This window comes from Castor canadensis, chromosome 5, assembly GCF_047511655.1.
Source record: "Castor canadensis chromosome 5, mCasCan1.hap1v2, whole genome shotgun sequence".
Taxonomy (NCBI): Eukaryota; Metazoa; Chordata; class Mammalia; order Rodentia; family Castoridae; genus Castor; species Castor canadensis.
This window is the reverse complement of record NC_133390.1, coordinates 124102839-124118261: the sequence shown is the minus strand read 5'-3', so window position 1 is coordinate 124118261 and position 15423 is coordinate 124102839. Positions and strand designations below refer to the sequence as shown.

General features: G+C 39.4%; 1 protein-coding gene across 13 annotated transcripts in view; it reads right to left on the bottom strand.

The window, feature by feature from the left end:
- Nucleotides 1–15423, bottom strand: part of Rbms3 (RNA binding motif single stranded interacting protein 3) — a 1393896-nt gene that overhangs the window by 689991 nt on the left and 688482 nt on the right. The window contains exon 3 of one of the 13 annotated variants that reach the window (XM_074074024.1): nucleotides 12941–13012. The exons of the other annotated variants lie outside the window; for them this stretch is intronic. Within the exon in view, the coding sequence (XP_073930125.1) occupies nucleotides 12941–12977 (37 nt within the window). The 5' untranslated portion in view covers nucleotides 12978–13012. The remainder of the gene's footprint in view (nucleotides 1–12940; nucleotides 13013–15423) is intronic. 13 annotated transcript variants of the gene reach the window in all.

Sequence of the window (15423 nt, the reverse complement as noted above, 5' to 3'; positions counted from 1 at the left end):
TGTCTCAACAAAAAAGGTGGGTATGATGGCACATGCCTGTGGGAAGCATATATAGAAGGATGGTGATCGCGGCCAGCTGTGGAGAGAAGCAAGACCCTATCACCAAAATAACCAGAGCAAAAAGGAATGGAGGCATGACTCCAGCAGTACAGTACCTGCCTAGCAAGTTTGAAGCCCTGAATTCAATCTTCATACTGTGCCCTTGCCCGCCTCCGCCCCGCCAAAAAAAAAGATGGTTTGGGGTTCTGTTGTAGTGCTTAGTGGTAAAGCCTGGGCTTCCAGCCAGCCCACCTGGGCTCTGGTCCTGCCTCTGTGGCACCCATCTGCCTCCATTCCTTCATCCATCAAATGCCTCTATCCACTTCCCACAGTTATTAAGAGGATTCACCAAGATAATCATATGAAGCATTGAGAACACCTTTACCATGTCCTATCTGCTCAGATAAGTGCCAGCCTGAATCCTGGGGAAAAGCATGCAGGTCAGAGAAAACACAGGCACAGGAATCCTGCTGTGGCAATGGGTTTCTGGAATGTGCTAGATTGGGCCCAGAGACTACAATGAGGTGAGTGAAAGGTAAAGGCCATAAGATGAGGCTGACAAGGGGCTCTCAGGCCAGATCGCATAGGCTTGGCGAGGACTTGATATGGAAAGACAAATTATTGGCGTCAGTAGAGAAGCAAGGATTCCAAGATTCAGACATCTCCTATAGAACACTGTCATCCTAAAAGACATTCTGAGGTTCTCCAAATCTTAAGACTTATAAGAGAAGCACCCCAGATTGTTTTTGCCAATTCTGCTACTATGGATAAATGACATGGATATTCTTATATTTAATAACTAGCCTAGATCTCCTCTGAAGGGAAAAGAATACTTTCTTATTTACAAATGAAAGGCCAAATAAATAGCTCCTCAGTCAAAGCTATAGCCTACTTACATGTAAAGTTCCCAGCATGTGTGGATGCTATCAGCAATTTCTACACAAATTACCACTTTCCAAAATGCTACTCTATTTCATTGGATTATTGTAATGTTCTGGGCATCATTGTCATTACCCTAAGAATACTCGTTGCACGTTTAAAGCCGTTCTTCAGTAATGCAGAGTGAGTTTAGCACTTGAGAGAATTGTAAAATCTGTGTTCTTAATTATTTGTTTATTTTTCCCTCAGAGACACTAGTCACCACAGCAATTCAGGAGGCAAGAGACTCATGTCAGAAATAGTTTTTACACGATTTTTGCTCTGTTGGCGCAGTAGTGCTTTCTGTTTAAATGATCAAGCTAAGGTAGGAGGTAACCAGTTTAAGTCCCTCTATGAATCAGAAGACAGTTGTGCCCCATGTGCCAACTAACCAACAAGTTTTGAATAAACCCTAGAGCAGCAAATGGCAACAAAAGAGCATGGATGCTCACAGGTTCTTGTGATGCACATCCTGGCCAGAGAAGCACTTACTGAAGACACATTCTTGACTAGAGGAATAGGAGGCCTTAGTCACTCCTTCAGTGAGGAAGTCGTGGTGCTGAAATAAAGGCCAAAAGGTAGAGACAGAAGCCTTCTTCTGGTTTGCCCTTGACCTTTCTTTTCAAGGAAAAGTTGGGTCCTCTGAATGATTTATTTTTTTAAGTCATCCAGACTTAGTAAAAAACAAAACATACAAAGAGAAAATATAAAAGGAAAAGCTGAGGTACTAGTACTATATCCTGCAAAGTAAGCACATCATTCAGCCATCAGGAAGGGTATTCATGACACTAAATAACTTTTAAATCTTGGCATTTCCTGCCTTTTTAATTAAAATTGTTGAGTCCCTTTTCACACAGCAGTTGCCAATGGTATGTTAAACATAAAGTTGTTTTAATAAAACACAAGATACTAGACTGCAAATTCCAATATTAAAGGACGTCTTTTCTCCTGCTGAACACTTAGGAAAAAAATCCTAGACAAATGAGGACAGGAAAACGAGTGATTCGAGTATGCCTGGTTCAAATGTAAATTATAATTGAGCATAAAAAATATTAATATAAAGACAAAAAATTAACCTTCAAAGACAATTTCAAGTCTCAAGAAAAAAATAATTGTGATTAAATATGTTTGGGGCAGTAAAGCCTGTAGAAAAGCAAGAAGACTTTACTACAGTGAACACTATTAACCTCTACAAAGTTTTATTGAGCACCTACTGCATGTCTAAACAATTGAGGACACCAATCTAAATACTATCTGCCTTGTCCTCAACTAGAGTTAATAATTGTGTATTTGCCAAACTTCAGCCATTCACGAATGACCTTAATTTTTTTTACATTTGAGTGCCAATTTGTAACAAAAGTTAACTAGTTTTTCATATCCACTAAATATTTTCTCTGAAATACATATTTTATGATAGTTTTAAGTAACAATATGCATGAAAGCTAATACTTATTTTGCTTTTGTTATCCCTGTTAAAAAAAAATACACTTCCTCTATCCTCTCACTCTCTCTAGGTATTTTTCATAGCACTTAACATTTGGGCTAAGCACATCTAGTCTTCCTTCACTCCTGGAATTACCAAGGCCTACACAATACAACCCCACTCCATGAGAGTAGGGTAGTCCTATGACTTTCTGTGCCAATTAAATCTGAAGCAGCAGGGACACTGGTGCATGCTTCCAGCTGTTGGTGTATCATTGTTGCCTGGTGGAAACTAATACAAGAAGGACGCCTGTTGGAAGACTGAGGACAACTACCTTGGATAGTTGCCTGGATTAGACACTGACTTCTCATAAACAAAAAAGAAACCTTTGTTTGTTGTGTTACTAGTGAAATCTGGTAATTATTACCACAGATTATCCCATCCTACCATGGCTAAACCAGCAACACTTGTAGTTTGACTAGTATTTTGTTGTTTTCCTTGTTTAAGTAATCTTTCCCATGAATATCTAAGCTCCGCGTGGCAGGGAATTTATCATATTCACATTATATCTCAACATATAGAACATTCCTTGGGATTTAATATCTACTTAATAAATGTTTGTTACATAAATGTATGAATAAATGGCTCTGTCTAAGATCATCTTACTCTCTCTACTGGTGGTTAATGTATACTCTTTATGAAACCATAGAAGGGAAAATTGGCCATTTACCAAAAGATATCTTCTTGAAGAAGAACTGCTCAAATAGTAAGCATTTGAAGGATGGAAAGATTTTCTTATGCACTAAGGAAGAATGTGGAGAAGTATTATGGACTGATGTTTGTGTTCCCCCAAATTCATATGTTGGAATGCTAACCTCCAATATGCTGATATTAGGAGTTGGGACCATGGGAGACAGGTCATGGAGGTAGAGACTTATGAGTAGGATCAGCCTGTATGAGAACAGACATGGGTGACCTTCATTTCCTCTCACCATCCAAGGAGAAGATTGTTCTCTGCAAACAGCAAACAGGCCCTCACCAGACCTGAGATCTGCTGCCACCCAACAGTGGACTTCTCAGCCCCCATTATTCATTGTTTCAGCCACTTGGTCCATGGTGATTTGTCTTAACAGCTCAAACTGAGACAAGGAAGGAATGAGCTAAAAAATAGATGGTATACTACATGCCAGACATTACTGGAGACATTTCCTTAGTTAAAGCTCACAGTCACCTCGGAAATAGGTACGACTTTTCATGCTTTACAACTGAGAAAACTGAGATGGAGAATTTAACTACTCTATACAAGTTTGCCCATTTACAACATGATAGGGGAGTATTCTTGATCCATGCTTGTATGAGGCCCAAACGCAGCCCTTTTCCTCAGCATCATTTAATGGAGATCTTAAAAATTTTATTCCAAAGTTGGATGAAAAAAATCTTTGTGTGTGTTGAAAAGGGAAATTCACAGTATATATAAAAGTTCTAAACAACTCAGTTGTGTTTACATAGAAAACTCAGAAGAAAGAGCATGGCTTCCACCATATAGCATATTAGGTTCACAGATGTCACATCCTCGCTAAGCTATGGAGCTCAGTTGTTTGGTCACACAGCAATTACTGAGAGGCATTTTTATAGATTTGAGTAATGCTTAAATTAGCACACTTTGAGTAAAGCAGGTTACCCTTCGGAGCAAGATAGGCCTTATCCAAGCAGTGTAGGCTTTAAAAATAAATTTAAAATCTTTTGAGAAGGAAGGATTTCTGCTTCCTGACTGCCTTTGCACTCAAAACTCAGTGTCAACTGTACTCTATGTCTCCAGACCACAGGCTTCCAAGTCACTGTCCACCTCCAGACTGATCCATTCCTTAAAATCAAAATGGCTGCTGGCCACCAGAGGCTCACACCTGTAATCCTAGCTACTCAGGAGGATCATGTTTCAAAGCCAGCTTCCACAAGACCCTATCTTGAAATACCCTTCATAAAAATAGAGCTGGTGGAGTTGGTGGAGTGGCTCAAGGCGAAGGAAGGCCCTGAGTTCAAGCCCCAGAACTGCAAAAAAAACTCTCAAGCTAAGTCTCCTCCCCCCATTCTCCCCTCTCCCTCTACAAACACATGTACGTGCACACACAAATACACACACACTCTTTGCCTCTGGAGAATCCTACTTCAACATGTTGATGAAACAGATAGAAATTTGACAGCTAAGAAAGTCAATGAGATGGGCACTCATATATTCCTAAAAAACGTCTATAATGTTTTTAACAATGAAATGAAATATATAGCCTTAAAAATCTTCATTCTTCTCTCTCAGTAATTTCAGTTCTAGGAATCTAAAAAAGATAATTAGAATAGCATTTTAAAAAAGAATTGGAAAAACATGAATGTCCAATTCTAGCACACTGATAAAATACATCTCTATACAGATTATGATTCAACCATTAAAATGATACTTAGATTTAATGGTTGGGAAATGTTTTGGTTAATTAATGTTAAAAATCGGAATACAACGCTTACTAAGTAGTAGGTTGGGGAGTTTTTTATTTGTTTGCCTGGAGAGGCAGTTGGTGGCACTGGGGTTTGAACGCAGGCCTCATGCTTGCTAGGCAGTGCTCTGCAACTTGAGCCACGCCTCCAGTCCTTTTATGCTTTCTGAGGTAAATTCGCATTTTTGACTGTGGCTGTCCTCCTGCTTGGCTGGATGGCAGGCGCACACCATCCTGCTGCGCCTATTGGCTGACAACGGATCTCTTGAACACTTTGCTTGGGCTAGTCATGAACTTCAATCCTTCTGATCTCTGCCTCCCAAGTAGCTGGGATTATAAGTATGAGCCACTGTGCTGTGCTGTAATAGGTTTCAATTACAAAATACAAACACACAGACAAGACTAGAACATCTATACCAAAATAACAACTGTAATTTTTTTCTCTTTGGTTGGGCTATTAATGATCTTATTTTTCTTTTCCATAAATTTCGGGATATTTTAACTTGTCTTGAAATGAAAATATATTCCATTATTTAAAGGAAATTTTTAGATAAGTATATCCAAAACTTTATTTTAAACCAAGAGGAAACTTTTAAAGGACCAGAGTGACAATATCAAAATAAATTGTATGTATGTGTATTTTAAGTAGCTCTTTTCTCCCTGTCTGAATCAGGTATCAGTGTTAGAAAGTTTCAGTCTTTCTTTAAAGTCTGAAATCATTAATTCAATAGCAAAATAATGGCAAAAACTCTCATACAAAATCTAAACTCAAATATGCTCATATAATCAGAGCGTAATATTTACCACTGGCAAAGGATGTATCTTTGAAAGTATTAAAATAACCTGTAGCATTCCTAAGATTTTTGGTTTTTTAACATCATCTAATTCTGCCTTTATACTTTCTCCTTACACTTCTTGCTTTTTTTTTTTTTTAATATGAATGCATTTCTGATAGTTTCTTTATAGGTGTTGTAGAAATAAGGATTTTTTTCAGTCCATCCCTGTCTCCCTGCATATTTCCATACAAAGAATTCTTCTCCCTGAAGCTCAGTGAGCCACTTCTGCTCTAAGGGAGCCCGCAGATTCTGGGATCTTCTCACAGGGACCCTCAGCTGTGGCATTCGCCATCAGTGCACTAAGACAGGAGAACACCAAAGTGAAAACCAAACCCACGCAGCTGCTTTGCCACATAGAAACATAGTCTTCTAAAAAGAATATTACCATTTTTTATTAACCAGTGAGCTTTCCAGTTGACAAAAGCTAAGCAGTTTGCAAGGATACGGCTAGTTCTCCGTAGGGGTGAAAAAATACCAGACTGACAAACATCCAGGCTAAAAGGCTATTAAGTAAAATTAGCAGATAAAATACAGGTTTCCTAATTAAAAATCTGAACTTCAGAAAATAATAAGTTTCTAATATAAGTATATTCCAAATATTACAGATGGTATGCCCATGAAATATTTGGACAATACTTACAAAAATTATTTGTTGCCTGTGTGAGATTCAAAGTTAGCTGGGTATTCCACGTTTTTAATTTCCCAAATCTGACAACGCCATTCCTAATTGGTGCACTGAAATAGTTTTCAGGCATTTCAGAGGACACAGAAAGTTTGGTAGAGAATCCAAATTTAATGATAATTGGCAATGCTTAATATTTTCAATTATCTTTACACTAAAATTGAGTAAGCTGAAAATGTCCCCAATTTAATTTTCCCCAAAGAGTCTTAAGCCAGTATGTGTCCCTGATATGAATCTAATACAGTAATTCAGGTCTGTCCTTGTAGTTTTATGCTGGTGTTTTTCCTGTTAGTATGAGGGAAAATATATTTATTTTTTCTTAAATTGCTCTTTAACACAATAAAGTACTGTCTAGAATGATAGATGTCCAGATCTCCATCTCTGATCAGAAAGGTCCAACTGGGATAAAGCCATCCTTGCAGTGGGATTCAGTCCAACTGTGATAAAGTCATCCTTGCAGTGGGGTTCACAAACAGGTTATGGTTGGCCAAGCCAGCAGGAGGACCAGTAAGTAACTTCTTGATTTTATGTCTCTTGTCTCTAAGCAACAAAGTTTCAACTTGTATTTTGGAAGTCAAATTTTTTGTATTTCATTTTTCTAATAATGTTTATTACATTTTATAAATATATCAGCTGAGGTCAATTAAAAACAGAAAACATTTAGCACAGGCAGTTGAAAAGTACCGATACAGAAAATACGCAATTTCTGGTGTTCCTTCACTTCTGCTTGCTTGCTTCTAGTGGTGAAGAGTCACTTAAATTTGTTTTCTAATTGCAACACAAAGAGTAATAAAATCTACATGAACTCCAAGAAAGGAAAACGATTTCTTTAAGTTTTTTTTTCTTGTTTTCCCGATTTACTCTTTTCCTTGTCTATTCCTTAACCTACACCATCTTCCTGACCCCAAGGAAGATATTTAAATCCCAAGTTCAGCACATGCCAGGAATCTTGGCTGTGAGTGACAGATCTGGTGAGATGGATTCTCTGTCATCGTGTATAAAATGCAGGTTGTATTTGGTCATTGAAGGACACTTTCCACTCCCATGTTTCACAATGCCATGATGCTCTTGGTATTGAACTAAGATGACCTGCATCTGTTTGGCTGCAGGGGCACCTGCTGGGCAAGGGGCAGATGGTGATGCTCACATCAGTAACATGAGGCTGACACCCCTTGGCCACAGGCTTTGTGAGACTCTCAGCCACTACCTGCAGCTGTGTGTGAGAGGATAAAACTCCACAAAGAGCCCCAGGAATTAGGGTTTGCTTCCTAGAGAAGGTGTTCTGTGAATGGGATTAATCATGAACATAAGGCCAGGCTGATGCTTTGGGCAGCACCTTAAAGCCATTCACCCTGGCAGGCTCCATGCCCCTGCTGGCCACCTACCAGGGTCTTCAGCATGCTGAATGTGTATGCTCATTATGCAGTCAGGACACATAATTATTCACTTTTCTTTAAGGAAGTTTATGACCAAAGGTAATGGAGGAACATAAATGTACTGACTGTTTACTGAGACTCATAAATGCTAAGAACACAGACAAATAATTGTCACTTGGAGATTTGTTCTTGTAATGCAGAATCTTCATTTTCAGCAATTTAATTCCTAGAAGTTTACCCATCTTGAGGAGAATTATTTAAGAGGAAATAAAACTTAGCACCTATTTCATTCCCTACTTCTGCAACTTTCCTCTTTTCAGCAAACCAGCTTCACATAAAATGTGCAGAAGGTTGCATGTTACACAGGGCTAGTAAAAATAAGAGGTAAATTGTTCAAGCTAAACTTTAAATAATGTCAAGTTTTTAACATCTGTAGAGCTCTGGATTAACATTAATATGTTATCTGTTTTCCTCTGTCAGATGTAAACTTTAGTATTATAAATTGTCAAGAAAGAAACAAAAACAAAAAGAAATTATTCAGGCTGATTAGGAAAACCCAGGCAAAGCTCAGGTAGAAGTTCAGAGTCTGATCCAGCGAGTGCACCCCTTAGTAGTAGCGGGATCTGTTGATAGGCAGGTGGGTCATTGGTGCAACTGTGCTCACCTTAGAGGTTTCCTGGGAAGATTTGGCACTGGGTGGCGTAGAAAGCAGCAGCAAGCACGTGAGACTTCAGAACTTCTAATCTTTGTTGCCAGAGTCAGGTAAATTGTGATGGTGTGGGTAGGGAGGAGTCAGAGCCCAGGCCTGAAAGTGGCCTGCTGTGGCTTCTTTTCCTCTCACAGGGAACAGCTGCATTGAGTTTAACAGTAAACCTGCCTCATCCCTCCAGCCCTGGCCATTCTCTCAGATTTCCCCACTCCCATTGCCTAAGCAAGCAAAGAGAGTTCAAAGCAAACCACCCTAGCAAAGAAAATTTTTTTTCTTTTAAAGATGAGTAGGGTTTTTTTTTTACCAGATCATGTCTTTTCCTTCCTTTCTACACCCAGTAGGAAACAGAAGTGAATGCTTTTCAGGATTAGCCACATGACATTGAGGGTTCAGAGAAGACTCTTGGGCTCTTTCCTTTGGGCAGTCACATGTGGGAACTCAGGGATATCACATCTCCAAAAGGCAGCTGTTGGGAAAGGAGACATCTGGCCCAGAGGTGTCCCTCTGTTATTCCCCCCTCAGGCTGGAAACACCAAGTTCTCAGTCTAAAAAAGATGGTAGATTACTGAGAGGACAGAGGGATGCCAGTCTGTCTGCTCAGACAGCACCACAGTCTGTTGGAAGATGCTTTGTTCTTTGTTTATAGTGGTGTAGAGATTAAGATTCTTCTCTTCCTTCACCCTCCCAGGGGAAGGATACAAATATTAGCAGGGAGAGAGAAATAGGCAGGTGTCCTTGTCCTGACATGGGCCTGTAGACTACACATCAGACGTGCAATTGTCAGGAAGTAGCTCTTAATGTCTATCCAACATAGTTTATTTAGTTTTGCACAAACTCTTAAAAATAGCTTATTTTCTGGATAAAGAAATAATACCTGTGTCAAGGCCTCTAGAAAAATTGTACTGTGTTTTCCATGGGCTTGTAAGGGAAGGGGCTTTATTGGGACCAGGGATAATTGCAGTGTGTTCTGAATGTTTGGCTTGGTAAAGCTTTCTGTCAGTATAACCAATTGTCTATTCTGCCATGTCCTTGCTGAGAGGAGCTGATACAGAAATATTTAACCTTCCCATCCATAAACATTTCCTTCCTCCCAGAGCAGGGAAGGGTTGAAACTTTCAAGGCCCAATGTCATTTATTTTCCAGTGAAGGGATATGATTTTTATACCAGGTTCAGTTTTCTTTCAGTATTTTAAAGTGTCTACCTTTTAAGTGACTCAGAAGCTAAAGACGCTCATCACTTTCTTCTGAATCCTCCATACCAGATGGGTAGGGCCTCTGGCCATGCCCCTGGCTTAATTTCAATTTGGGTAATTGCATTCTGTCCACTTAAAGTTTCCCCTCCAGTTTCATCTGCTGGGATATGATGCCTCCCGTCTCGGCGCTGGACGCCTGGCATGCCAGTGGGGCGGGAGTAACTGGCGCATTCCACTCCAGGCCTGGATGCACTTCAGTGGCAGGTGCAAAGGTTTTCTCTGCCGAATACAAATTCTACCCTAGGAATAAGCTTTAGGGGCACACTTTATTTTTTTCAATGAACATAAGAATCTACTAAGAAAACAGAAATAACCAAGGTATCCAAAGCATAAATATGAATTGGGAAGAAAATACACTTCCACTAAAACCATTGTGTATATTGTATGGTCTTTTTTGCCCTCCACAGATCTTAAAATGCTTTCAGATTTGAACTTTGACAATAAAGCTAAATAATTCACATGAAGCAGGCAATCTTTATCCTTCTGAATAAAATACATACACACACTATATATATATGTATATATATAGTTTGTATATATATATATATATATATACCCACACACACACACATGTGTGTGTGTGTGTGTATGTGTGTGTGTGTCTGGGAATTGTCCCCAGTTGGAATTAAAGTAGCTTTCCTCATGAAACTTATTAGACTCCCTGTGCATACCTCCATTAGAACAGCTGACACATTTAATTGAAATGAATTTGCCTCCTATAGCAAAATAAGGTTCCTGCAGAACTTTATAAGGGAACTTAACAACATCTATTTTTCTAGCATCTAGAATATAATAGGTATTCAGTAACTGAATTAAAAGAGAGACACAGCTGGGCACTGGTAGCTCACGCCTGTAATCCTAGCTACTCAGGAGAATTTGGTTCAAAGCCAGCCTGGGCAAATAGTTTGCAAGACCCTATCTCAAAGGTTCAAGCCCTAGTACTGCAAAAAAAAAAGAGAAACACATACCAAATTTCTCTCAAGTTCTGTCCCCCAGTGCTATTTCTAAGGACTGCTAGTCGCCAGGAACTGTGCTAGCCTGTATCACTTCGCTTGGTGCCCTCAGCTCTAGGGACTGGGTCCATGCAAGCATAAAGTGCCCAGCTTAGACACCACATGTTTCAATCTATCCTGCGGGTGGGATCCACAGGTGCTGGGCAGCTGTGCAAGTGCTGGGCCATTGTGTCCTGGTGACACCACCAGTGAAGACAGGAGTGGGTAGATAAACACCGTGGCCTTTCAGACTGCAGAAAAACAGGTCCAGAAATTCTCAGGTACCTTCTCTGGTGTCTCAGTGACACTGAGCCCCACCGACCAACCCAAGGTTTTTACATTGTTTTATAGTTGGCTGCAAAATTTTTTTATCAGTGATCTTGACAATACATCATAATATTGGATTTCCCTCCTTCCTTTTCCTCACCCTTTCACTCCTGCTTCTGGGAATCACATCGTAAGCAAGTCCTTTCTCAGGCTCTGATTTCATAGGAACACAAACTCTGACAACTCCTGGATATCATGACACTGTCAGTCACTCAGGCAGACTGTCCACATAAACAGCACAGTGTAGCTGTTCCCACACCATTTCATTTTCCTTCATATCATATAGCAGGTAAGACAGCAATCAAGCTCCAAGAGATATAGGTTGTCAGATTTTGTGCTATGTTTATGCCAGGAAATGGGAAGGGGGAATAAGACTGTGCCTTGATGTGTGTTTTAGAATGTTAGATATGGCTGCTTTAAATGCTGTCTTACCAGTAATTCTGGAATAATTTTCAGCCTCCTAACTAGTGGAAAAGTTCAGATTCTGCCTCCTTTCAGCCTCTGCAGGATACCATAAATTGACTTAGAGGCTTCAAGTCCCTATATGACTCAGGCTGACTGGAATTCTAATTTGCACAGTGCGGCAATCTTGGCAGTATCGTGTGCCTGCTTAAGTTCTTGAGGTGGAAAATATTTGTGCAGAGGAAGCCATCACTGCCACCACTGCTTAGTGCTATTCATCAACAGGTAGTGCCCTGACCTGCAGAGAGCCTGATGGGGGCCAGAGTCCACCATGGTACACCTATGCAGTCTGTGAAACTGCAGGCAGGATGCTGCAGACAAGAGCCACTCCACCCCTGGGCTGAGGATGTCATGTTCATCTCAGAGACTCAATGAGATAAAAAGATAGGTGAGTGTGTGGACTGCAAAGGATTCTTACCAGTTCCTTCCAGGAGTGGTGTTTAGACCTCCAATGTTTATGGACTATGAAAGCTGAGGCTGGAGCCTGATAGAGATGCTCAAATAAGTCAAAGGTGGATGAACCCTAGAGTTTCTGAGGGTCTCAGTTTCAGAAAAAAACTCCAAAGCTCCAAATGTTGTATTAGGCAAAGCCAATGGGGCACCTGGATTGTTAATATTTATATAAAATTGGTAATTTTTACCTGTTTATAAAAGCTCTACTCTTTAACTGTAAAATGTTGAAATGCAAAATGATATAAAAACAAACGTAAGGACAGGTGAGGTGGTTCACCTAAAATCCCAGTTACTTGGGAGACATAGCTTGGGAGGATCATGTTTCAAGGCAAGTCCAGGCAAAAATGCAAGACCCTCCCTGAAAAATAACTAAAGCAACAAAGGATTGGAGCTGTGTCTCAAGTGGTAGAGTACCTGCCTAACAAAGCATAGGCCCTAAGTTCAAACCCCGATAACACCAAAGGAAATAAAAAAAAAAAAAAGACCAAACCAAATTGAACAAAGACATATACAATTCACACACCTTTAAACCCCCATTTGATTGTATAACCAAGTAGTAAGCTAATATTTAATGATAACATTTTATGATTCTCAGTTGATAGATAAATAGGGTGTTTTGTTTTTTATTACAAATAAGACTACAACACATTATTTTGTAGATAGATGATGCTAGATAGATAGATAGATAGATAGATAGATAGATAGATAGATGATAGATAGACAAACATAGTTATCTATGTTCACGTAAGTTTTGAGGCTTGTCCCGTGGGTTCTGGATTCTGAAACTCTTTTCTGAAGCAAGAGGTAAATATTCATAGGTACATGATGGCAAGACCAATCACTTAGCCTTGATAGATCATCCCAGTAGGTTGTTACGTACCCTCATGGTGATAAGGTGGCTGCAGCAGTCTCAGCCATGCTACCCTAATCCATCAACATTTGAGGCATCTACCTTGTCCACATGTGTCTTTTAAAAACATAAAATACCTTTTCCAGAAGCTCCTCTTCTCAGCATACTTCTCATATTTCATTGGACAGAATTGGTCTCAAGCAGTTTCTCTGAGGAAAGAAATGGAGTTATCATGACTAGCTTAGGCTACAGAAGACCTCCCAGCCTGAGAGAAAGATAACTGCTTCAAGAAACAGTGGCATATGGCATGAAGTAGAGAACAAAACAGGAGCCCTCCAGGAAAGGCAGTGGGACATAAAGAGAAATTAATTTGGTTGGCAAAATGCGATTGTCTCCAATACCAAATAAACTTGCCTTGTTACTCTTCCTCCTATTTACCACCCTCTTCCTGGATAACATTATCTTCCCCTTCTTAATTTACCACCTAAACACTTTTTTAAAATCAAATTCTTCTGATCATCCATGAATGTCTACCAAGTTCAGTGAAAATGAACATTACAGAGATAATGATTTTAATGTCATAGCTCTTCTTGGGCACATTTCGGTCAATATCTACATGAACAAATCAATAATACTGTGATGGCAGGCAATGAGAATTCAAAGCCAGGATGATCCTACCACATCCTCATTTCATTCCCTGTTACTGCCCCCTGATCACCCTGTTACATCCATACTGGGCGCTCCTACAGACCAGCACACTTTGAAGCCTTTATCCTTTACTTCCTTCTGCCTGCAATAAGCTTTCTTCCTTTGGCTAACCACATGACTACTTCCTCACTTCTTATAGACCTCTGCTCATATGTAACATATCACCTTCACTTCATTCTTTGTCCTATTACCCTACTTTATACATGCTTATAGCACTTAGAGCCATGTGACCCACTACACCTTTGTCCATTGTCCTTTCCCTAAGTAGATAATACACTCTATGAGACAAGTGTTTGTATTCTGGTCATCATTGGTTTCTCTGAGCATATTACAGGCCCAGATGCATGACAAGCATTCCATACTGTGTGTGGATGGATATTTTAGCAAACAGAAACTTGGACCACAGCAGAAGTCAAAGTGGGGCCAGCCCTGTGTAGGCATCTTTCTGTGTGATAATCAGTGATTCCCACAGTAAGTCCAAGTAAGTCAATATTTTTATTTCTTTCATCTACTTCCTCTAGGCAAGACCTTCATTTACCAGGAAGAATAGTATATGTTGAAAGTTGAACAGAACCTATCTTTGTAATAAGAAAGAAAAAACAAGTCTCAATTTAAAGTAGTGAGTGAAGCACATTGTGAAACTTGTAATAATAAAATTACAATTAATTATAAATTGTAAACTATAAATTACTAATTAATAAAATAGTAATAGTTCTAACTAAAAGTTATTTATATGTCAGAAATAGTCACAAAAGTGTATCTCAAAACCACTAGGATATAAAGTAACACAATTATTCAAAAGCAACTTAACAAATATGTTTAGTATACCTTGGAATTTCTACTTGATGTTGTACTTGAGACATACACACACACACATACACACACACATACACACACATACATACACATGCATACACTCACACACACACACATACACACACATGCATACACTCACACACATACACATACACACACACATACACACACATACATACACACACACACACATATACACGTACACACATACACACACACATGCATACACTCACACACACACACACACACACACACAGATACACTCAAACACATTTCAGAGATTTCCGGGCAAAATGATGAATGAAAACGTGGACATAATTCCTAAAGCCTGTAATCAAGATTAAGAGGAAGATAGCAGACCACAGTAACAAGCAGGTGATGGTATAGCTTATCTGACACATGAAAGAGACTCCAGAAGAACCTGGTAATAGTCACTGTGTGAGGACTGGTGGTGGTACATAACTGAATGCCATCATTTTGCTGGGGAGACCATGTAGTAGCAGAGACTGTGCAGAATGATCCATCCACATCTATGTTTGGGAAGGAAAGCACAGTTAGCACAGGAGCGGGCTCAATTTAGAATAAGGGCACTGGTATCTAGCAAAGAACAAACCTTTAGCCACCTAGGTAACTGGGCCTCCTCGTCAACTCAGAGAAGAAACTCTTTGGTGAATCTCCCAGGTAAGAAGCTCCAAAAAAAGAAAAGACTTGTTTGGACACAGCAAACTCAAACAAATTTCTTCTCTGCAGGATCACCATAGGCTGTCACCCAGTCTCTGTCAAAACCTATCCATGTCCTCAATTCTGAGTATTGGATAATATGTTTGACTTGTGAAATGCTGCATGATTTTTATTTTAAATTTTATATTATTAATATTTAAGTATATAGGATATACTCATAAAAAGGTATATGTTACATTAAGTGAAAAGTGAATACACTTGTAGGTATTATAGAATTATAACCTCAAAATAGTTTATAGACCTAGGCATACACACACACACACACACACACACACACACACACACACACACATATTCATGCAAAGTACTAGAAAGATATATCCCCTCTGGAAACAATTCTAAAAAACCTGAAGTC